This window comes from Leptidea sinapis, chromosome 7, assembly GCF_905404315.1.
Source record: "Leptidea sinapis chromosome 7, ilLepSina1.1, whole genome shotgun sequence".
In the NCBI taxonomy this organism is placed as follows: domain Eukaryota; kingdom Metazoa; phylum Arthropoda; class Insecta; order Lepidoptera; family Pieridae; genus Leptidea; species Leptidea sinapis.
In genome coordinates this window covers 3,746,753-3,773,245 of record NC_066271.1, presented here as the reverse complement: position 1 = coordinate 3,773,245, position 26,493 = coordinate 3,746,753, and the positions used below count along the sequence as shown (strand labels likewise).

The window sequence follows — 26,493 nt, the reverse complement described above, 5'->3', positions numbered from 1 at the left end:
TCATTTAGATACTAAAATAAAACTCAAGAGTGGATTTTTGATATATAAATTTACAATATCAAGTTAATTTTTGTCCATTTTTGTTTAGTTCATTTACTCAACAAAAAATCGTACGGTCTATATTAAAATATACGAGATATTGTCAGAATTAATTAATAATATTAGAATTTTAAAGACGATTTCAAGAGATTTTTTTTATCGTTTAAGTGCTTATTGCCGGTTTCAAGAATGTATCTCTAGTTACGGATACATTGCTGTCACCGTTTAATGACAAGATCTTATCTTTCCATAATTATGTTCAATATAGTTATAGTCCAATGCTTTTTGTCGATAGGTTATTGAAATGTAAATAGCGTAAAAGGATAGATTTGTATACCTCTAGTAAGTTCAACTAAGGATAGATAGATTATTGAAAACTACTGTTATACGTCTAGATAGACTATGACTGAGCTGAGAGAAAACGTCGAAAAAAATTGAGTTTAGAACTATACTCTATTTTCAGCAATTAACGCACAATAACACAAAGTGTCATACAAATCGCGAGTGTAAGACGTAGCTTGTGACGCGCACTTAACTAATATTCCCGGCCTGTTTTTATCGGTTGTCTAACAGCAAGACTACTGTATCTAGACGCATAAATTTTCTAAGGCTAAAGAACATTTACGGCCGTTCCCAATATTCAGTTTATCTCTTACTTGAGATAAAAATCGGAACTATCGTTGACTTTTCTGCCCCAATAAACTTATCGACGGTAACTCACCTAATCCGTGCACGCTGTCTGTCAATCTGACGACGTTAAGCTTACCAGCGATAGGATTGTATGGAAATTGCAATCCACGCGTCCCAATATAAGGCGATAAGAATGACCCATCGGGTATATTGGGACAGCTTCAGATTATTGACAGCTAATTACTGACAGTAGAAGGTGGTAAGTTATCTCTATCTGTATCTCTAATCTATCTTTAGATAGTATGTTAATAATAGTATGGAAAGGATGTTAATCGTCGGAATAAATAAGAATCTACATATTACATGCCACGGACCTTGCTCATACGGTAAGGGCGGGTTTAACCAAGCGTTCGAGTCGTGTTTAAAGGTTATATATAATAATTATTAATTAATAAAAACTGATGACTAAAACAATTAAGACAACCCGATGTAATTATCTGCTTGCATTTTAGGAAACAAACATTTTATTTAATTAGGGCTGATTTCATCATTGAAGTAAAACGCGATTAGAACATTTTAAACTAAGTTTACTCCTGTAAACAAGCTTACAGATTTAATACGCATTTAACACTTATATTAATACGCTTTTCTTAGCTTCATACATAGGTTTGTTTGTAACGGAATTTTTGAACATGATTTTGACCCCCTTAAACCTTAAACGTCGAATTAACCCTTAAATTTGGCATACTTACTGAGGACCGATGACAATTCAATATACTTAACAAAAAATTGATGAAAAAATAATTTTATTGTAAAAAAAGCGTGGGGTGCTTTTCAAGATATCAAGAAAATAACCCTTCTACTCATATCTGTTCATAAAATATTTATTTCTATAAAAGCGTATTTTTTTAGTGTTTTTTAAACTATTACTTACTTTAACACTCTTGATCCCTAGACACTTTTGGTATTCATATGCCGTAAATTCATCAGAATTCGATGAAATTTTTCCAAGTTATTGTTAGTAAGGATGCAAATGTAATACGCATTGTCAAAAATAAAAATAACTTGAATTAATCTTTGAGGTCTTAAAATTTAAATGTATTTTTTTAAAAGTTCTGTACCTCGTTGGCTCATCGAGGAACATCACTGGTGGATCACTGACAAGTTCCAAGCCGATGGCAAGCCTCTTCTTCTGTCCTCCAGACAAGAAAGCTGCCCGAGTATCTCTTACTCTACTCACACCGAGAGAAGTTATAATTTCTTCTACCTGAAATTAAAATTGTGATTAAAATTTTATTATTCAGTTTGTTCGCAATTATAGAATAAAAATAAATAAGTACTATGAATGGTCATAAATGATATAAAAAAATGTGTAACAAAAATTTATTTACAATGCGGGAGTCGAACCCGCGCCTCTCTGGTTCCGTCCGAGCGCTTTTTAATCAACCGAGCCAACCGTCCGAGTGACGCATCGATCGTAAATCTTGATTTGTCTAGTTCAACTCTCAGGTTGTGGCTTCATTTACAGGATCTACTTTACAGTTGATAAAAGTAAGGCGTTACTTTGCGGAAATCCATAATTATACAAATGGTTTAAGTTTTCTTTAGTGTTAATTCCGCCAATATTTGTTTTTAAACAATTCGACACGTGTTTCGCCTCTACACGAGGCATCCTCAGGACGTGTTGTCTCACCAAAATCTGGCACGAGACTCTAACCCCCTTATTCATAATAGTCTGCTAACTTAAAGCATTTCTAATTCTCACTCTGTCTTCTTCTATTGACCTAAGTCAGAATGAGAAAAAACACTCCTAAGCAGCTGTTTAAGGTTAGCGGACCATTATGAGTAAGGGGTAAATCATTTGTATGACCAGGAATATTTTAAGTAACTGGAGTAAATGTGGCAATTATAAAGTTATAGAACGAACCAAGAGCACTTAATTAACTTATAATAGTGTAATTTGTGTTATGCAAATGTATTGAGTTTTCTTTAATTCCGCCAATATTTGTTCTTAAAGAAATCGACACGTGTTTAGCTTCTACACGAGCCATCCTCAGGGGATGTTGATTCGCCAAACTCTGCCACGAGACATAACACTAAAGAAAACTCAAATCATTTGGATGATTAAGGATTTTCGCAAAGTAACGCCTACTTAAAAAAATATTGCTTTTTAATTTCTGCTATGTTCCATATTTCGACTATTCTTGAGTTTTTTGTTTTTCTACTACTTGATTTGTCTATATTGGTTAGGAGTTAGGAGATATTATGCATATGACATTTCTAACCCACCAGGCATATTCAAAAGTAAACTTGGTCGTTTGTATCTCCAAGTTTTTATTATACAAAATTATTATAACTGTTTATATGTTTTGTGGGTACTTCAATAAGTTGTAATGGTTATTCGACATTGCATTTAGTACCAACATTCAGTTATGATAATATTAATAGAATAATTTGTAACCTGTTAATATTATATTGTTTTAGTAATTATATTTAGTATATTTTTAGTAATTGTAATATAATATATAATCATATGCAAAATCTTAGTGATGTCACTTTATTATGATGTTGGTAGTTTCGTATTATTAAAGTTGGTAGTAGGGTAACTGTTACGCATTGCTCTCAGCTATTGGGCACTTCTTCTTAGGCAGTCGAAAGTATCGGAAGTGCTGACTGCTGGTCACCTGACTGCCCAATTGTTTTAAATCATTTTATGTTACTTGTATACAGGTGTCCCAAACTTATGGGACATGAAGGGAAAGTACCTTAAATATCGAAGATAGGCTATTTTACTGAAAGAAGACTTTATGTTATTTTTAAAAGTAAGTACTTCTGCATTCAAAGATTTTCTAAAAATTACTTGCCTCGTCTGGGAATCGAACCGACTGAAATGTAAAAAAAACACCCCTACTTTTATAATGCCAATCGAAAGAAACGTCAAAAACTAATAACTCTTCTTAAGTAACATAGTTTAACATAGTAGTTTAAAAGAAAGGAACAACGTAAAATGAATGTTTTCCTACTTGGATTGGTACGAATGGACCGATTAGATGGCCGGCCAGATCCCCGGACCTTACACCATTAGATTTCTTCTTTTGGGGATACGTGAAAGATATGCTATACAAAAAACGATACGAGAACGTGAGCGAGTTACAAAAAAAATTGTGCCATATCGAGTACTCACCATAAAATGATAAGAAAATCAACAGGCAGCGGACTCATTAAAAGATTGGCGATTTGCGTAAGACAAGAGGGATCACATTTTGAGTATTTAATTAATTAATTTACAAAAAAATAACCCACTTAATTGACTACTTTCTTTTAAAATTCTATGTTACTTAAGAAGAGTTATTAGTTTTGCCATTCATTAAGTTGGTTCGATTCCCAGACGAGGCAAGTAATTTTTAGAAAATCTTTGAATGCAGAATTACTAACTTTTAAAACTAACATAAAGTTTTCTTTCAGTAAAATAGCCTAACCTCGATATTTAAGGTACTTTCCCTTCATGTCCCATAACTTTGGGACATCCTGTATAGTTGTGATTATAGTGAAATAATTGAATATATATATATTCTATCCAAGTGGTTCAAAAAAGTGTTTTTATTATAAAGTATATAGGCTAATAGATTATAAGAGAATGACCCTGTTTAACAAGCAATTCAATTGCTAAATGGATATTGTTTAAAGATATCTAAGAAACAATCTTCATTGTCCTCTGCCTACGCATATTATGTCTAAAGTCCTAACATGCTGTATGAAACATTTGTTATAATTTTCTTCACGTTTGACGCGAAATTATAGTTTGAAATAAGCACGTTTTCAGGGGGACTAATGTAAAAACACAGTATGAATTACACGCGTTTTAATACTTCAAAAAGTATTTCTTTGATTAACGCGAGTGTTTCCTACACACTTTAATAAAAATGTAACTTTTACGCAAAAATCTAATGTAAAAACAGAGTTACAATTATACGCGTTTTACCAGTTGGAGGCACCTTTGCACAGGATGTCGGCTTGATTATGAGTACCACAACGGCGCCTATTGCTGCCGTGAGGCAGTAATGTGTAAGCATTATGTTTCAGTCTGAAGGGCGCCGTAGCTAGTGAAAATACTAGGCAAATGAGACTTAACTGCTTATGTCTCAAGATAACGAGACCAATTATTATAGTGCCGTTCAGAATTTTTGGGTTTTCAAGAATTCTGAGGACAGTGCGCATTGTAAAGGGCAAGGCGTATCAATTAACATCAGCTGAACGTCCTGCTCGTCTCGCCCCTTGAAATCATAACAAAAAACCTGTAAGAAGTGTATTATTTGCAAATTAAGAATTTTGTTAGGTTTTTAAAATCTTACCCTTTTTAATTTCTGTTGTGTGTTAATATGATGTCCTAGCTTGAGCTCTGCAGCGAAGTGGAGTGACTCCTCAATGGTGAGCATCTCTTGAACCTGGTCATCTTGAAGGATATAACATGAACGACGCCTGAATTTCTTTTCATTCCGCAGCATTCCATTAACAGATAGTGCTCCAGCTGTTGGTTTCCTGGGAGTAAAAAAACATTTTATTTATTTTAAAAAGGAGAAACGAGCGGGTTAGAGGCAAATAAGTGATCACTGACACAATATAGCAATAGAACAGTAGTTTAACTACATACTCGAGGAAATGGTTTTATGGAACAGGAGGTCAGCTGGTGCTAAGTGATCGCCACATTCTCTTGCAATACAAGAGAAATCACAGGAGCGTTGCCGGCCTTTAAGCAGATGTACGCGCTTTTTTTAAGGTACCCACGTCGTAACGTCCCGGAAACAACCCACAAGTAAGCTCATTCCATAGCTTTGTGGAACGTCGAAGAAAGTTCCTTAAAAACTGCACTGTGGAGGACCGCTACACATCCAGATATTGGAGATGATATCCTAATTTGCGGCAAGTCGTTCGAAGTTGGAAGTTGGAAGTGTGCGGCAGGAATCAGGTCAAATATCTCTTCGGAACACTCCCCGAGAAAATGCGGTAGATAACACATAATGAAGCGACGTCTCTACGCAACGCCAAGTGATCCAGTCTTTTACAGAGCACTGGGTCCCCGACTCTTACTGGGATATCTTCGGTATTGTGTCGGATTAATTTGCCTCTTGGGTCTTCAGCCTTGTTGGCAACAGGTGCCCGTATCCCGACCGATGCGGTTGCCCGACCGCACCATATTTTATATGAACTCATACTAATAAAAAGTATCTGTTATCCTTGTTCAAACAGACACTCTGCGATTTTTAAACTATTTCTTGTTTTAAGAAAGCTTTGAAGTATAAAACTTCATAATAACGTAATATAATTCTTGTTTTACCTTATTTACCATGATAGATATCCAATTCAAGAGAATTTATTAAAATTATATTTCACTTCAGCAAACGAAGAGAGAAAAAAAAATCGTCCATTTGCAGCTCATGTGTTTGATATTTGACACAAAATTTTGTAATTATTATCGAGTTCAAAGAATGAACTAAGTATAAAATAAATAATGTGAGAAAACAAAAACACTTAAAAAATTATTAAAACTTTTATTATCATCCTATAAAAAGTAGCTAGAGCATTTAAACTATATATATATGACAAGACTTATACTCTGTGTTCGAAAAACAAGATAAAACTGGCTGTGTCACATATTTAGTTAAAAGTTCAAATTACAGGACTTATAATCGTGGAAGTGATCAACTTTGCCCTACAAAAATTTATGTTACAGTGTAGCTTAGTATGGATACGCCATATAGAAATTTTTATTATTTAAAGTAATATGTTTCTATTATTAAATATATCAAAATAACTATAAATTTTAATAGAGTTCCTTCATTTTTTATTTCCGATTAAAACACGTTTGAAATTTTTTTTTATTGCAATTATATTATATTCAAGTAGTAAGTAAGAGAATTGGTTTTTGGTTATGGAAGAGTGGAGACTCCAATCACAAACATTATGATACTTAAATTATCTTATGATGATAAGATAAGTAAATTGACACACACACACACACACTTTTTTACACAAATTATCTTGCCCCAAACTAGGCATAGCCTGTACAATGGGTACAAGACAACGATATATTTAATACGATATACTTTAAACATACATAAATACATATAAACATCCATGACTCGGAAACAAACATCAATATTCATCATATAAATGATTGCAGCTACCGGGATTCGAACCTGGGATCTCGACCTTAGTAGTCAGGGTCACTAACCATTTGGCTATATCGTTCGTCGATATAGCCGAATGGTTAGTGAATTGTTGGTGTGAATTAAATAAAAAATACAACTTGTTTTAATAGTTTTGATGCGTTATCTGCCTAGATACGTACATATGCATAAATATTGTCTAAATATTACTATTATTCTAAAATATTATGTGTAATCTGTCTTCTAAGTATATAAATAAAATTATAAATACATAAATATTAAATAAACAATACTTTAATATGCAGTCATTTAAGTACTGTATACTTCTTACATGTCCACACTCGACGGACAATGAATAGTCTCATTGCTTTAATCACGATTTGTTACAAATAAATAAAAAGAAATAAAAGTTTCTACGTACAAACAAAGTAAAAGACAAATCTAAACCAATCATAATATAAAATCAGCTTAGAATAATCGCCCTACTAATATATTATATGCAACGTTAACTTATAATAGTTTTACTGCTGTGAAGGCTCCAGATAAAAATAAAGTACATCGATAAATCCAAAAATTAATGCTATCATTACCACATGATGATAACAAATTCTTCGTAAAAAAGTTAAAATTTGGAGGTTATTAGTATCATTGGTGGGCATGGGATCATTAAATTTATAATTGATGTCACGTCTTTAATAAGTACAAAAGCGGCATATCCATACAAAGCGAATATATTGAATTTCGCATTGGCCTTGACCTAACTGGACCATTCAATCTAATCGTCGTTTGCCGATAGGCCGGTTAGTAATATTGTTGTAAATAAATTACAATAATTTAATTTCTTGGTTACATATTCACACATAAATCATGTTGAAAATTATTTTTAAATAAAATAAAATATTAGGGTTACTGACAAAAAATATTCGCAAAGTCGCGGGCAGCGGTTTTCTGTTGCATTGAATATATAATTTTTACACGTAAAAAGTAATCCCTAAGTAAAGGTTTCTTTTGTTAACAATTTTTCTTTGCTTCATTTCATTTGAACACAAAGACGGCGTTTTTTTTTAGTAATAGCTCGCTGCGGACTGTCAAGGGCTCGAGTCTTGACTTACTATGAACGAATTGGCTTCCCGTGATTGACTTAATTTTTTTTAATCCAGCATCTGTTTTTTCATTAGTCTAAATATTAAGCGTATAAGTAAGGTTTAAATAAAATCATTTATTACACTAACATGATACACTTTACAATGTATAATCCGACACGAGCTTAAATTGACAGGAAACGTCTGAGGTCAGCAAATGAATACTTCCTCGAGATCTACATTCTTAGTTGTTTGAGGTCATGATACTTCAAGCACAATACAGTTATACCGCAGTACATTAACTTCATACAAGAGAGCACGAATCGATGCACGCACACATACAAACGATTTACACAGCCGCTAAGCAATGTAGGGAAGACAAAAGCATTGAGTGTCACGCCGTACAACGATGAGACTGGTCGCTATACGAGTTAATAGGTGGCCCGCATCGTCAATCTACCAGTGGGAGGCTCCTTTGCACAGGAAGCCGGCAAGATTATAGTTACCACAACGGCGCCTATTTCTGCCGTGAAGCAGTAATGTTGTAAACATCACTGTGTTTCGATCTGAAGGGTGCGATAGGTAGTGAAATTACTGGGCCATCGAGACTTAACTTCTTACGTCTCAAGGTGACGAGCGCAATTGTAGTGCCGCTCAGAATTTTTGGGTTTTTCAAGAATCCTGAGCGGCACTGCATTGTAATTGGTATGCCGTATCAATTACCATCAGCTGAACGTCCTGCTCGTCTCGTCCCTTACTTTCATAAAAAAAAATCTCTTTGTATGTCCCCGAAGAAGAGACCGAAGAGCTGGCAGCTACCTTGAACAAAGAATAGCTATTCAAGGGAACGCTGCCAGTATCTTCGGAACCTTGCCTAAAGAGACTCCTAATAATAATATATTTTAGTTATTATATCATATTTTTTATGGTTTTCAGTTTTAAGTTCATTGTTCTAGTATATATTTTTTTATTTCTGATTAACTAAAAATGTTCATTGCAATGCTAAGCAATCTAAAATCATCTTTTGATCGCGATAATATTGTACGTATAAGCGATTTAGCGCTGCGTGTTTATACTGTATAGACGACATAATATTACTGTTACAGCGCTGCTGCAATTTTTTTTTAATATATGAGAGGGGGCAAACGGGCAAGAGGCTCTAGTGAGGCATGCCGCCCATGGACATCCGCAACAACAGGTGTAAAGAAATACGTTGCCTGCCTTTAAGGTGTGAGTATGCTTTTTCTGAAAGGTCCCTAAGTCGTATCGGTTCGGGAATACCGCAGCCGTTTGTGCCGCAGCTGATTCCACAAAGTGGCTGTGCGAGGCAAGAAATTTCTTGCAAAACGCGCGGTTGTGGATTGCCAGACGTCAACGTGATGCGGTTGGTACTTTGCACGTATGTCCGGTGGTGGACTGGTATATGTTTTAAACTAAACAAAACTTACAATGTAATTTGCTGTGAATAGCTTCTGTATACGTTTGTGATAAGTAATAGCTCTGTGTATCAAACGGTAAGTAGTGGTAGCTGTCCTTAGCACTAACTTTCCATAATCTATTTATTATTTACCTTGTAACACTTTTCTGATACATTTTATCTTTGTGAGGACATTGCGCTGATGAAATTTGTATAATTATATAACTGTATATCATAAATAAGTAGTAATTTTATTACAATGACTTTATCTTATATTTGACGATCGCTATTGTGAAAAAGGAGGGAAGCCATGGCGTTTCAGATAGTGTTGTGAAATTTCTTAAGCTTTGTAAGTAAATAAGTAAACTCTCTAAGAAAAAAACGATTGTATGTAAGCGTACAGTGATTGAAAAATTGACAGATGACGGTTATAATCTTGTAAAAAACGGAGATAGCCGAAATCCACTACGTTATAAGCATCTGTTCGCTTTCAAACTTAGCCGGAATATACTTCGTCGCCATATTGTAAGTATACTTTTTTAAACTTATGTCAAATCACTGCAAGTTTCATAGTAAACTAAATTTCAATTTTTACTTAGACAGTCCCGTCTCTTATAATTAAGTCGTATTTATATCGTATTTGAAGCCAAATAAATAATATTTATATTTATAATCATAGTTGTCGGACTCTTTGGGTTTAGTTAAAATAAATGAATGAATTGATTTTATTTGTTGTTTATTCTTATGTTTTAAAATATTTAGTTATTAGTAATTTTAAGGCACGGATAAGACTTTAGGCAACCATAATTTAAACACTAGAAATAACTACAAGCTTATAGTGCCCCCTACAATACAATAAATTACTAATAAGTGTATCTGAATTATCAAAAAATAAAAAATCCTTTATTAAACGCAGACTCATGTCAAAGGCTTGGGTCCATATTGGCTCACCTAAAGTTCTTTACCCGAAATTGTTCTTCCTAACTATTTGCTATCCGAATGATCATTCTTCCTAAAAATTTTCATCCTAAAGTTTTCATTCATACTATTTGTAGTGCTACCGGCGATGCTCATATCACTGATGTTTCCGAAAATTGTAATTAATAACATCATTTATGTAAATATATTTAAACTCCTACTGTTTTTTATCATAACGCTTTTATCCCTACACATATTCACCATAATATTTTCACTCATACTCAGAAAGAAACATTTACCAAGTGTAATAAAAAATATATGTGAGTAGAAGATGATATTTATAGTTTTAATGGTTATTATTGGATCTGGTCAAGATCGCCGGAGTAGGATGGATGAGGGCAGCACAGGACCGATCGTCATGGCGATATTTGGGGAGGCCTTTGTCCAGCAGTGGACGTCTACCGGCTGAAATGATAACTATTAATAATGGGTGTTGCCCGGGCTCATATGTATTTGTGTTCTAACTTAATCTAACCTACCTTTTGTTTCTGGAAAAGGATTTGGTTTTCAGATAAGTTTTAGCTTGGTATACCTATAATCTTTAAGCTCATCTAGATTCTGTTTTCTGAAATATTATCTATACTAATATTATAAAGCTGCAGTGTTTGTTTGTTTGAACGCGCTAATCTCTGGTACTACTGGTCCGATTTGAATGATTCTTTCAGTGTTGGGTAGTCCATTTATCGAGGAAGGCTATAGGCTATGTTTTTTTTTCCTAATTAGGGATCCGTAATAAAATTGCTATTTTGTAACACAAGGTGTAAAATCGAAAACCTATTTTTGCGTGCGCTGCAAAAACTATTGACAATAGAACAAAATGATGTACAGGCTATAATATAGGCAATATTTTATTACTTATAAAACTATCGCGTGAATTATACTTTATATGGTAAAGCAACGTTTGCCGGGTCAGCTAGTGGTCAATATATCTTTGGAATACCGCGTCAATTACTGTTTTTAGTCTTATTTTTGATACAGTGCGACTGCTGCACATTTTCAAATTAAATTTGGCATACAAAACTCAATCAATGGAGTCCCTGCATTTGAAGTCTTGGTACATGTTGCTATGGCACATGATTTCAACTATGAAACACGATATGAAAGACTTTAATATCACCGCTACCATATTTATGTTCTCCTGGTGTCTATGTAGAGTAATACATCGAACCTATGACGTCAGAAGGTATACTTGTGTCATACATAGGACTAACAGAAGTGAAAATGTATGTGAAACATACATTTCTACATCGTAATTATTAAAGTATATTACAATAATTAAATAAAGTTCAGCAGCTGTTAGCTCAAGCCTCACTAGTTTAATATGATTCTACTGTTGTTAATGCGTCAGCATACATTAATACCAGTTTTAATTAAGAATGTTACACTTTCAAAAACAAGTTCATCGCTTCGATGGCACGAATTATATCAGAGAGGTGTTAAATCTTCATTGTATTTATTCCCTATTTGTGTTGTGTTTGTTTCAACGTTTAACAGGATCTTGCCAATGGATACACAATTATTTTCGTATATGATCTGAATAGACTTGCTAACGCTTTTAAGAGATGAAATACCAAACTTCCTTCAAGTATCAGCAGCATCATCATCAGCTGGAAGACGTTCATTGCTGGACAAAGGTCTCCCCCAAAGATCCCCACCGGCGATCTTGACCAGATCGTCGGTCCATATTGTGGGGGGCTTACCAACACTGCGTCTTCCGGTACGTGGTCGCCATTCGAGGACTTTATTGCCCCAACGGCCACCTGTCCGTTGAACTATGTGCCCTGCCCACTGCCACTTAAGTTTCGTAATCATTTGGCAATGTCGATAACTTTAGTTCTCCTACAGATCTCATTTCTGATTCGATCTCGCAGGAATATAAGGATTTGCTTTGCACTTTTCTTTATGGGCTAAAGAAAGATATTATTCAAGAGTTACAACGTATACTTCATTAAGGCGCGGTCACACCCTTAATATCCACAAAAATTGGTTTCTTAGAGAGTCGATTACAACATGACGCAATGAAAATATTCCGAGGCAAAAAATAGAGTGAACAAAGGACAAGGACTTAAAGAAAAATTTGAACCGAAAAGAATGTTTATATATAATTTGAAATGTCCAATAAAAAATTTTGAAGTTGCTTCCCAAAAATAAACTTTGGAGTTTAAAATCTCTGAATTTTCAGAGATAACAACATTCTTTTCTTAAACAATTTAATAGAATTAGTATTTTTCTAAAACTTAAACCGAAAAGTTATTCAATTTAATATGTATATTTTGAATATACAAAAGAAAACCAGTAAAATAAATGCCCATTTGCAGCTTAGCCTCATGATCAACTCAAATATTTTACTATTGGTTGTAGCGTTTACAATACAAGTCAGTCCGCGCCTTAACACAATCAACTGATTGATGTGTTAATAATTTCTCTAGAACAAAAGGTTGCAGACATTAATAAGATCATTATTCAGGCAGACAAAAGGCTTGCCGGTGAACACGAACAAAGATTCAATGCGCATCAAATGAATGAAGTTGCAGTAACACCTAATAGTAATATGGTAAATATAGTCATCGAGATATAATTCTTCAACGCTGCAGTATTGAACTGCTATTATTCAAACAGAAAACAGTTAGCTAAATTCTTTAAAACTAGCAAGGCATGTAACTGAACAAGGAATAAAATTTCTGGATTGAATTCGCTTGTTTATCTTTTTTGAGATTATTTATATGGAAATAAGGTACGAGACGAACAGGACGTTCAGCTGATGATAATTGATACGCTGTGCCCGTAACAATGCATTGCCGCTCAGGATTTTTGAAAAACACAAAAATTTGAGACATAATATGTTAAGTCTTATTTGTCCAGTAATTTGACTAGCAACGAAATTACTGTTAATGTTTACACTTTACTGGTACACGGCAGAAATAGGCGCCTTTGTGATAACCATAATATAGCCGGCATCCTGTGCAAAGGAGCCGCCTACGGGTAAGTTTTAATTAAGTAATTTAATTAGAATCGTTTAAATTGAAGGTTTATATATAGACGACCTGTATAGCCGAGTGGTTAGCGACCCTACCTACTAAGCTAGAGGTCCCGGGTTCGAATCCCGGTAGGTGCAAGCATTTATATGATGAATATGGATGTTTGTTTCCGAGTCATGGATGTTTATATGAATTTATGTATGTTTAAGTAAGTATATTGTATTAAATATATCATTATCTTGTAACCCATAACACAGGCTATAAATGCTTAACTTGGGGCAAGATAATTTGTGTAAAAAGTGTGTCAATATTATTATTATTATTATTATTATTATTATTATATTATATTTGTTGCCAAGCAGCAAACCAAGTAAGACTTATGATAGCGGTTATTGACTTCAATAGATAGATAAGATAGTTGCAGCTCCTAAAGAGATTTATGATATCGATCGAAATAATCCTGACTTTACATAATATTTTATACTTATAAATGTATAATTATGTTATGAAATATCTCTGTTTGCAGCGGATTTTTCGTCAAAACGTGCGATGCGAAAGAGCAAAAACGGGCGCTGCTTGTTATGACTACCTAATATTCGTACAAAACTATCTTTATAAACAGACTAACTGATACACCGCGACTTCGTCCGCGTACTCACTGCAGGACACGGAGCACGTAGTAGCGACATTTCACTTAAATCTTTAAAGTAGAACACGTAAAACGCTTCTGAATTAAGCTGTTGCGACACTTTTTGTAGATAATAATTTGTTCTGCAAAGTCGTAAGTACATTAATTTATAATCTCATCAATAGTTTTCGCAGCGCACGTGATGTTTTAGTAATTCCTAATTTTTTTTCAATAAAATATAGCCTATAGTATATAGTAGCTTCCCAACAGTGAAAGAATTTTTCAAATCGGTTCAGTAGTTTCGGAGCCTATTCAATGCAAACAAACAAACAAACAATCAAATATTTCCTCTTTATAGTATTAGTATAGATATAAAACTACTCGCATAACGATTACACCGGATTAACCCGTTATGACCGTTAAATTTTAATCAGATCCAAGCCATATCTATAATTCGTAAATTGGATGTACCACTGAAAAATATAGTGTTTATACTACTACTTTCTTGAATGTGCTTCAAAATTTTCCTTAAACCGGGTCTACATATAGCGAACGACGGTGAAAGTTAGCCACCGAAAGAGAGAGAAAGACTATGTGAAGCAAGGCAAGTGAAAGAGAGGTGAGATTTTAAATATCGTTCTATATGTAGTGTTATATGTGCATAATGCATGGCAAGACCTCATGTCAGCACAATCTCGATGGTGTCTCGACACATAGCGGCACAAAGATGTAAAACTTATTGAGACCGACATATGTGCGACGGTTGTTGTCTTTGGTAGTGGAAGCATACCTAGTATACCAAGAATACTGGCAGAATTTCCGCGTTAGATAGCTAGGTTGATCCGTTGACCGAAATAGGTGTCAGCGCTTGGGTTTCCAGTAGCCCTATTGGGGCGCGTAGATAGTACTTCGTTACATTATCCGCGCCTCTGGGCACCACCGGCCAAGTGTATGGACACCAAACGGCACAAAGATGTAGGACTCATTGAGACCGACATATTTGCGCCGCTTGCTGTCTTTGGCAATCGAAACAGCAGCCCCAATACCAACTGAACAAATATTGGTGTGTAAAATATATTTTTTTAAAACAATAATAACATATGTATGAAAGTTCCCTGTTGTTCTATATATGTGGAAAGGGCTTACGGGTTCTATTTGCTTCAAACATGTACACAGATACTCCAAATAAAATAAATTGTAATTACGTTTGAGAATTGCGAAATACTTACACGTGTGATTTAAAAGGGAAAACCATAGTAGTCGTAGAACCGTGATTTTAATGCATGATATTTTATATTTATAAACAACAATATAATGTTTATGTACGTAATTAAGAAATCTAACATGAACAGTTTTATGTTACAACAACTAGTTATTTTCAGCCACGTTTTACTGTGGCTATGTGTATTGTTTAGTTATGATTAATACAAAATACACTCATACATAGATTGAAAATACTCATTTAGTGAAAAATAGCTCAAAACGTGTTGTGGCCACGCGAGATGTCGTGTGGCTCTTATTAAGCGGCGCGGGCGTGTTGTGGCGATCACAGAAAAGTCTTGTTATGTTTATTGTCTACTACTCGAGTTAATACGTTCTTTTGTTGGACTACGTACAAAAAGAAAGAAAGAAAAACCATCTATTTATTGCAGTCAAAATTACACTTATAAATGTCAATGATTTAATCACCACTTTGGTAAAGTTGAGCTGCAATGAGAAGAAGTTGCAAGAAACTCCTTCCCACTCTTTTTAATCTATATTAGTAGTTTCAGAATTTTACATTATATTTTATACAACGTATGTAAAGTGAGGCAACAAAATTACTCAAAGTTTTTGAATTACTAATTGTAAGTTAACAAAGAAAAAAAAAAGATTAATTAATTAAATTCATTAAAAACTCAGAAGCAGTAAATATATCAAATCGCATGATCGGTATTATATATTTATAATTTGAAATGTTTTATTTTTTGTAATATAAAAAAATAGATTGCGTGGTACAGGAAATTATGATATGACTTTCTTAAAATAATTGGGAATCGAGCAACCTCCTCCTAGCTTTTACTTTTGGAGGGCCTTTGTTTTTGTGGCTATCATTGCACATGAACGTCGCAATGAAAAAACCTGTTGTGGCAATAAATGTAATGCGTTTTTTTCTTAATTGATTGGTGTTTATTTGTAATTTATTGGATTCCAGGTGTTAGATTTCGAGTTTAAGATTCTATGCTTTTTAATTAAAGTTTAAAATACGTCTATTCTATTCTATTATTCCTACTGTGGCTTGTGTGGAAGACACACCACAGTTTTGCCAGCATCACGTTAAAGTAGACTACCAAGCTTTGAGTATGTGTCTTCTAAGTTTAACGGTAATGATCGGTGTTAAGATTACATAAAGTTTTATTTCCTTATAATATCTGAAACAAATAATATACATGTTATTAGACTATAAAGGATATACACAGATAGAATTAACGTCAAAACGAACACTTACATCATGTTTGACAATTAACATTTGACATAACGAGTGACGCCATTTTTGTTTATTAGTAACCTGACATTGTGACGATCCTTTCGCAAAAGGTACAATAGAAACAATAGAACAGAATAGATGGCTACTGGCGTTTCTTAACGCCAAGAAGGAGACACCCATTGGATACAATCAAAGACTAACTGTATGCTTGTGTATGGACAAACAAAGCTAAGGGAATCTCTTGTTACTGTTACAGTTTTTAATTGACAAGTCGTAAACTGGCAGCAACGCTTGACATTAGCGCTTTAATCTATTCTATACTAGAAATCTCAATATCAAGACCCATCTATACATACCTGGTTTGATGAAAAAACATTTTGAGTTTCAGTTCTAAGTATGGGTACCCCCAAATTTTTTTATTTTTTTTTTATATTTTTCTGTGAAAACTTACCAAGTTACAACAGTAGATCTTATAGTTTCGGAAAAAAGTGGCTGTGACATACGGAAGGACAGACAGATATGACGAATCCATAAGGGTTCCTTGCCATTTGGCTATCGAACCCTAAAAACTAATTTAACAATTTGGTTACAAACAATCGTTACAAAACGATTAATAAGTGCAACTAGTATCTACGTGAAGTTACATCTGTATCACTTAATAAAAGCAACCAGTATCTATGTGAAGTTACATCTGTATCACTTAATAAAAGCAACCAGTATCTACGTGAAGTTACATCTGTATCACTTAATAAAAGTAACCAGTATCTATGTGAAGTTACATCTGTATCACAGATAATTAAAATTAAATTATTTTGTTAATAATGATACTATGAGTTTGAATGTGAGTTTGTAACGCTTTCACGACTTGGCTACTGAACCGATTATTGTGAATTTATTTCATTGAATTTATAAAGATTATAGAGATAGAAATTGTTTTTTTTTATGTAAATAAGGGTCGAGACGAGCAGGACGTTCAGCTGATGGTAATTGATACGCCCTGCCCATGCAATGCCGCTCCGGATTCTTGAAATACCCAAAATTTCTAAGAAGCACTACAACTGCGCTCGTCACCTTGAGACATAAAATGTCAAGTCTCATTTGCCCATTAATTTCACTAGCTACGGCGCCCTTCGGAACACAATAATGCTTTCACATTACTGCTTCATGGCAGAAATAGGCGCCGTTGTGGTACCCATAATCTAGCCGGCATCCTGTGCAAACTAGCCTCCCACTCGTAAATTGTATCCTAAAATATTTATAGTTCCAAAGGAAAATTCCTTTGGAAGTCAGTTATCTATTTAGATAACTGATGCACAAAATGGCGAGCAAAAAAATAAATTATCAACTTAACGATAAAAGTAACAAATTTGTGTATTAGTTTTCTGGTTAGCTAGCTGCTGTTAAAATAATATAACAGTGTTAATTCGTTTTTGTTTTGATCTTTACCTTATGTAAATGTTATTATTATTAGTAATAATCTTATTATTGTAGACAAAAAAATGTAGTACAGCTCTTTGTTATATAGGTATCCTAGCTGACTCGAAAGACGTTGCTCTGTAGATAATAAAAAAATACTGTTTTATAGGAATTTGCTAATAAAGTTTCTTAAAATCAAGGATTATTTCGTAAAAAATGCTCCTTGTTGTTATAATAAAATTGTTTCACAGCGGAACTGTCAAACCGTGCGTCACTAAATTCTCTCATAGGAAATATGTCCATACAAAACAAATATTGAAAATAAAACTAATTATGGGTCCCAAGTCGAAATAAAAGCTATCCTATCTCTCAAGTTGGACCAAACTGCACTCCATGAAGTAATCCCCATTAAAATCCGTTCATTAGTTTAGGAGTCCATCGCGGACAAACAACGTGTCACGTAATTTATATACTTATACTAGCTGCCCCGACAGACGTTGTTCTGTAGATAGTAAAAAAACTACTGTTTTATATTTCAAAACATCAAAAATTATTTCGTAAATATGCTCCCTGTTGTTAGAATGAAATTGTTTCACAGCGGAACTGTCAAACCGTGCGTCACTAAATTCTCTCATAGAAAATATGTCCATACAAAACAAATATTGAAAATAAAAATATTTATGGGTCCCAAATCGAAATAAAAACTACCCTATCTCTCAAGTTGGACCAAACTGCACTCCATGAAGTAATCACCATTAAAATCCGTTCATTAGTTTAGGAGTCCATTGAGGACAAACATTGTGACACGAGATTTATATATATTAAGATATTAGATTTATATATTATAAAACCAGTGGCCTGATGTTTGTTTCCAGTTAACTACTAAACTAACTAACTAATAACTAATTAACTAATGAACGGATTTTAATGAGGAGATAGTAGATAGGATAGTTTTTATTTCGATTTGGCACCCATAATTATTTTAATTTCCAATATTTGTTTTGTATGGACATATTTTCTGTGTGAATAAAAATTTCCTTTTAACAACAGGTAGGTAGCATATTTTACGAAATAATTCCTGATGTTATGAAATATTATTGACAAATTCATAAAAATCTGTTTTTTTTTTTTAAATACAGAACAACTGCTGTCGGGTCAGCTATTTTAAGGTGAAATCTATCGATATTGTAACTTGTGAGTGGTAGATAGATATTACATATTCTTCGGTATCACTTCAGCGCACTCGAGTATAAAATATACAGTACTCAGGACGTAATTCGGGACCGCTCGTCGTAATATTTTAAGTAAAAAAATAAATATTTCAATTCAAATAAATTACAGTGTATTTGGGACATAAGAAAATAACCTTTTAGAATATTTCGTGAAAAAAAAAATCTTTATCTTTTACAAAAAATCTTTTTTGTAAAAGATAAAAATAAAAAACCAAAAACTTGGTTTTTTGAATTTGAGTGTGAAATCAAAAGTTGTAGATCTTTTTATTACCTACAACTTTGCGATGAAACTTTTTGCCATAGGACTCGTAGTTTGGCCGGAAATCGAAATAAACCGTTTATTACCCTAAAACACCCCCCACCGCCCGTAATTTGTATTTCCTTTCATTTTTGTTATATTCTCTTCCTTTTCCAATAAGTTTCATCCTAATATTATTTTGTTTCGTTACAAAAATTATTATCGACCCTGGTCTACAAGGAATGTAACTTAAAATAAAATATAATATTAATTTATAATCAAGAAAAGATTTTATTAATTAATAAGATTTCCTTAATTTATCATATTAATATAAATAGAATTTATCTAATAACCTAGGCTTTTCTCAAGTTTAATAATTTTAATATTAACCCCCTTATTCATAATGGTCCGCTTTTAAACAGCCGCTTAGGAGTGTTTTTCTCATTCTGACTTAGGTCAATAGAAGAAAACAGAGTGAGAATTAGCAATGCTTTAAGTTAGCAGACTATTATGAATAAGGGGGTAAATGTTTAATTTATCACTCTTGTCGGGCGTCCCGAGACGTACACGTTTTTTTTATTTATAAAAGGGGGCAGATAGACAAGAGGCTTAAATCAGTGGTGAGGTAACTGTCCATAGACACTCGCAACACTTCACAAAAATAATATTTAAAGCTAGCTGAGTAGAAGTGTTTATTATTACTGATGAATCTCGTTATCACATACAGAAATAATAATTCGAATCTGACTACTTGATTTTTTTTTATGGAATAGGAGGACAAACGAGCGTACGGGTCACCTGGTGTTAAGTGATCTCCGCCGCCCACATTCTCTTGCAACACCAGAGGAATCACAGGAGCGTTGCCGGCCTTTAAGGAAGGTGTACGCGCTTTTTTTGAAGTGTCGAAGATGTCGTATCGACCCGGAAACACCGCACAAGGAAGCTCATTCCACAGCTTTGTAGTACGTGGAAGAAAGCTCCTTGAAAATCGCACTGTGGAGGACCGCCACACATCCAGATGGTGGGTATGATATCCTAACCATTTCTAGATTCTGAGATTAGCATGTTCAAATAAACAAAACCTTTTTGGCTTTATAATCTACTGGACCCGACAGACGCTGTTCTGTCAAAAGAAAAATAAATATATATGAGTGAATAATGTGGTCTAAATCCATCGGAAATGCGAAAACAAAGTAAATATTATGTACAAAATGAAACAAAAACGTATTTCTAATATATAAACGTAATTATGAACATTTACCCCCTTATTCATAATAGTCTGCTAACTTAAAGCATTGCTAATTCTCACTCTGTCTTCTTCTATTGACCTAAGTCAGAATGAGAAAAAACACTCCTTAGCGGCTGTTTTAAGTTAGCGGACCATTATGAATAAGGGGTTTAGACATTATACTTAATAATGAAAATTTATAACAGGTATATTTAATTTCTAACAACAAGATGAAATAGTAATTACTTTTTTTTAATAATATCTCAAAAATTGTTTTTTATTTAAAAAATATCGTAAATGATTCCAACTGCAAAAACTATTAATATTCGATTTTTTCGACAGTTGACCAGACTTTAAGTAAATATATTAAAATATTAATAATTATTAGCTTTGCCTGGTCTTTAAGTTAAATAATTGAATGTTGTAATTAATTATCAAATAAATTTCAAAATAAACTTATATTATTAAAATGAATGGTACGTTTCACAATGTGTGAGAAAAATTAAAAAAAATCACTTCCTTCATATAATATTTCCGTTGTTTTGTTTACTTTATAATGAAGGCTGTAAAGGTAAAATATATATTGATTAAATTATGTTTAAGGTAATTAAAAAAACAGCAGAATTGTGACAAAAAATGCACAGAGATTCCTTTAGCATATAAAATAAAATACTTAACGCAATTAAATATCGTAATTCATATAACAAAATCTTAGCATGCTGTTTTCTATACGGACTCTATATTAAATAGTTTTGTAAAAAACAATGACAGATCAACTGTCCTTGTAACCATGTCATTTAAGGTATTTGAACCAAAGTCACCGACATAGCCCATATGATTGCGAAACTGAAGTGGCATTGGGCAGGGCACATAGCTCGACGGACAGATGGTTGTTGGGCGGTAAGGTCCTCGAATGGCGACCACGTACTGGAAGACGTAGTGTTGGTAGGCCCCCCACAAGATGGACCGACGATCTGGTCAAGATCGCTGGAGTAGGTTGGATGAAGGCAGCGCAGGACCGATCGTGATGGCGATCTTTGGGGGAGGTCTTTGTGCAACAGTGGACATCTTCCGGCTGAACTGATGATGATGATGAGGTATTTGAAAATACACTATTGCATGGACCAGAAAAATTGTTTCAAAAATTTTTGTCGGTTTTTCTCTGGTATGCAAACATACACGAACCCTCGAGGTAGATAAGTGGTCGGTTGTCAAACGCACATCGTAACTACCTTGCTGTTTACTACAACCTTTGATTAATACCATATCTATGACTTGTTACATATAAACCATGCCAGAAATTTATTGAAAAAAAAAATATTACCGCCAAAAGTCTGAAACTCGTGATGTGCGTTGTACCATGTGTTTATTAAAAGTATATCATTTTTAAAAATAGATATTAATATAAAATGATATATTTTAATAAAACAAAGGTGACTATATTATTATTATGGGATTGATGATTTTTAAGGTTATGTAAACGTAACTACCCATAGGTAATTTACGATCATACGAGTACAACTACATAAAGTTACAACTGAACGATTGTGCAAAACAATTGAAGTTTGTTACGTAACCTTTTATAATACGATAAGAATAAACAGCTAGTAAAGTATATGAATGTAATTTGGGAGAAGGATTTTAAGAGAAGGGTTGAATTAATTTTTTTTACATTTTATTTTTTATTATCCGCAGGTTTTGTATTATTTATTAAATTTTAAATTGTCATATTAAATTCATTACATAATTTTTGAACATTTACATTTTGTGTAAATGATACCGAATTGGCGGAGCAGAGTCTGGCACGGACCTTAACGCCTAAGCTATGTTTTGACTTTTGACACTTTACAGCGACAAAGCACAGATAATATTTAGTTTTTCAAGGTTTGCGCATAATTCATTGCACTCTAACATCGTAAAAAAATTAAAATATCAGTCTATAGTTACGATAAACGATATGGAATTCGAACATTTTTTAGAGGAGGGTAGGTGCGATATATTCGGAGTATCATCGTATCATTCCGAGTAGATTTTTGACGTTGTCGATTTTGCGAGTAGACCTCCCGACCCCGAAACAATGGCGTGAAGATCTGGATGCCTTTAGTAAGACCTGGTCGGAGCTGGTACAGTACTGAGATAAATGGTGTAAAACAGGGGAGGCCTTTTCCTAGCAGTGGGATCCGATAAAAAAAACTTTATTTAACTAAATTATGTAGTTTATAAAATATATTTTCGTTGGTTGTATTTAATACCCTATATACTACAACATTGTTTTTTCTACAAACGTAAAATAACTCGAGGAACAATTTTTGAAGTGAAAAGCGCTTCTTTAGCGGACTTGAGTACTTTTCTTGGGATGGGTATAAATGTTAAACTCCTGTGAGGACACGTGCCCTGATCGAGAATTCGTAAGACAATCGCTGAAATTATGGATGAAAATTGCGATTTCTGTAAAATTAATGTAATAGTTATGAAGTGGTATATTTTTTATGTAGATACTATAAATTAATTAATATTGTATTTATCCACATAAATATTACTAGTTTTTTACTGATAAATTAAGCAATTCGTGCGAAATTATCAATGTGTTATAAATCCAACGCAACTAGAACTCTGTTCAAAATGAATTTTATTTGTGTGGATTTAGGTAGCTATTTCTTTAGAGAGTGTGACTGTCTGACACTACAGCTTATTTTGTGTGCGCTAATCTCAGATTTCCCTTAACAATTAGTTTTTGTTTCATTATTATCTGATCATAAACAAAAAAGTTAGGTTGGTTCAAATAATACACACTAAACAGACTTTGCTGGAATATGCTGAATTTTTTTCGTGTGTATAACAATGAATTGATGTTTAATTTTGATATCTTGGTATCTCAATATGCAGATAACATTATACGCTATATAATAAGGAAAAACACAAAGACACCACTAAATTAAATTCCACGAGTAAATAATCGAATATTTTAATAATTAAATGTAATATTTACTTAGATCGTTCCATCACGATGCATTTTAATTTGATTTATTCAATTTGAAGCTAATTCTTAAAATTATTTTATCACGAATACATCATTATTATTGAGATATTATATCTAATTCAGTTAGTAACATGTTTTTCTCAATCGTAATGTTGCTTAGTGGCAAAGTTCAAGCGCTTTGTTTGCTTATTCATTTTGACATTTCGATAATGATAATGAAACAATAATGATATTTAATTAAATATATAATTTATTAATCACATCTACGGCGTTGTTTCACTAGAGATTACTTTGAGAACAGCCATCGCAACTGATGACGTATTTTTAGGCCAATCACTGGACTCAGCTGTCACGGGAGAGAATACCATAACCAATACCAATATTATTAAGTATTACATTATACCAGTGAAATTATTTAATTACACCAGTCTAAAGCAGTACTCCTTACTCATTTCTTTAAAATATATACATATTATTATCTACTAACCACACACATACGCTTTCACACCCACACACAAACATACACGCAGTAAATAAGAAACACAAGAGGCAGTTGTTCTGTAATATAACTTGTTGTAAAACTATTGTAAAATAATATTGTCAATATGAGTAATGTATAATGGCCTTAAGAATTATGTTTTATATTATTGTTTATTAACGTTTACTGTAACGCTATTAATTACCACTAAATAAATAAATACCATGAAGGCAATAATAAGGCAATAATAAGGTAATAATAAACAATTTCTTCTTCTTCGAAGCTACTAAAAAACCCCATTTGTCTTATCACCGCTCTTCAACACAACTTCCCATAAAGCCTCGCCTAGTATCGGTATACTAGGTCTCAAAATCTAGTGCAAGCGCCAATTCCGTGGTCATCTGGAGGGCAAAGCCAAATTGGCTTCGAAGAAGCTGGGCATTATAAATAGAGCACGGTAAAACTTCAAGCCATCCTTCATTAGTTCTGGAGCCTTCTACAAAGCGCAGGTCCGGCCACATATGGAGTATTGCTGTCATCTGCCTGGCGCACCCCACAATCAGCTCGAATCATTTGATCGTGCGCAACGCAGAGCAGCTCGAATTGTCGGAGACCCAGTGCTCTGTGAACGGCTGGATGACTTGGCGTTGCGTAGATACGTCGTCGCTTCATTGTGTGCCTTCTACCGCATTTATCACATTTCCATTGCACTATACGCCACAAATTAGGATATCATCCCGACCATCTGGATGTGTATTGGCTCACCACAGTGCGGTTTCAAGGAACTTTCTTCCACGTACTACAAAGCTGTGGAATGACCTTTCTTGGCTGATAATAACGATACGACAAGACAACCTCCAGAAAAAGCACGTACACCATCCTTAAAGGCCTCCTGTGATTCCTCTGGTGTTGCAAGAGAGTGTGGGCGGCGGTGATCAGTTAACACTAGGTGATACGTACGCTCAAGCCAATTTAGCTTTGCCCTCCAGAATTCATCCCGAGAAATTGCTAATCACGCAAAATTTTAATACCGAGAATTCCGATAGTGTGTGTGGTACTAAGAGGAGTATTGTTTTCTGGTTACAATACAGAATTGTTACAAGTGATATCGTTTCTGTAGACTCATTAAAATGTTAACAAAGTTATAGCCTATAGGACCGAGAACAACTAGCAGACTGTTTGATGGATCATTTGTTTATTTTAAGCTACGCCTACTCGTAATGTGGTACTGAACTCAAACACGTGTTAACTATTTATCCAAAAGGATTATCCCTTATGCTCTTTATTCCAACAGTTTCATAACACTCCTTCTTTTCATTATAGTTTTGAGGTGAAAATACGAACTTTACGAGCTGTTGTAGCTTCATAACTTTTCCCATTGTTGTTGCAATATGTTATGTTATTGTCACTCCATTTGGTAAATGATACAAATATGATCGTTTAAGTGAAGCTCATTTCTAGTATTCTTGTATGAACAAAGTTCTATAACCGTACTGCAGAGGCACGCTAGTCATCCAGATGGTGAAGATGATATCCTAATAGGTGGCGAGTCGTGCGAAAGTGGAATTCAGCGGCAGGAATCAGGTCTAACAGCTCCATGAAACACTCCCCATGATGTAGCCATGAAATTACGAGCCAAGCGCATGGAGAGTTTTACCCCCTTATTCATAATAGTCTGCTAACTTAAAGCATTGCTAATTCTCACTCTGTCTTCTTCTATTGACCTAAGTCAGAATGAGAAAAAACACTCCTAAGCGGCTGTTTGAAGTTAGCGGACCATTATGAATAAGGGGGTTATTATTTACATTTGGCTCCATACCTAGCTTGTGTAATGCAATTCGGATCTCTTTAACGACCCACTTAATATTAATATCGTAAAATATTGGCGCCAAAATGAGAAAACTCAATGAACAATCAGATAAAGATGATAAATTCCAAATTCAAATGTAATATTGTATTTATAGCCAGACTAAGTATTAATCCAAAAAATGAAAATTTTTTTCGTGGTAGTCGGTTTTGCAAAGTAACTCGGAGAAAAATCGTTCGAACGAAAATGTTTTTTACGCACGATGAGAGATGTACCTATGATTGTTTTATTTAAAATAATAATATGCATGTGGCAATGGAATACACGCGTAACAACTAGTGTACTAATATAAAAATATTTTTGTATTCATTGTATACCTACAACTACCGTGTTTTATATGAAATATAATTACTATCGATACATAAAGTAACAAACAAATTATTAAATATCTACCGAATTCATAAAATTTAATCAATTGGATTTTTAACATTTTTTTCAAAGATTTTTATTAATAGTTACACCAACACTCAAAAAACAAACTATACTATTTACAAAATAAAACTATTAGGCTTAGTTACTTAAATAATAAGTGAATAACTTTGATTCATATTTCAATTTCCTGTCAAATGTGTGTCGGCATCTTTGTCTTAGCCAAATCTCTTGATCAAAGTGGGTACTTAAATTATAATGAGTTTACAGAAACGAAAGCACTTAATATGACTTGTAAG

At 33.7% G+C, this 26,493-nt stretch overlaps 1 protein-coding gene across 1 annotated transcript in view; it reads right to left on the bottom strand.

Moving 5' to 3' along the window:
* Window positions 1-26,493, bottom strand: part of LOC126965409 (ATP-binding cassette sub-family G member 1-like) — a 68,300-nt gene that overhangs the window by 17,874 nt on the left and 23,933 nt on the right. Inside the window, exons 3-4 of the mRNA XM_050809010.1 lie at window positions 5,022-5,208; window positions 1,791-1,936 (exon numbers count right to left, since the gene is read on the bottom strand). Coding sequence (XP_050664967.1) covers window positions 1,791-1,936; window positions 5,022-5,208 — 333 coding nt within the window. The remainder of the gene's footprint in view (window positions 1-1,790; window positions 1,937-5,021; window positions 5,209-26,493) is intronic.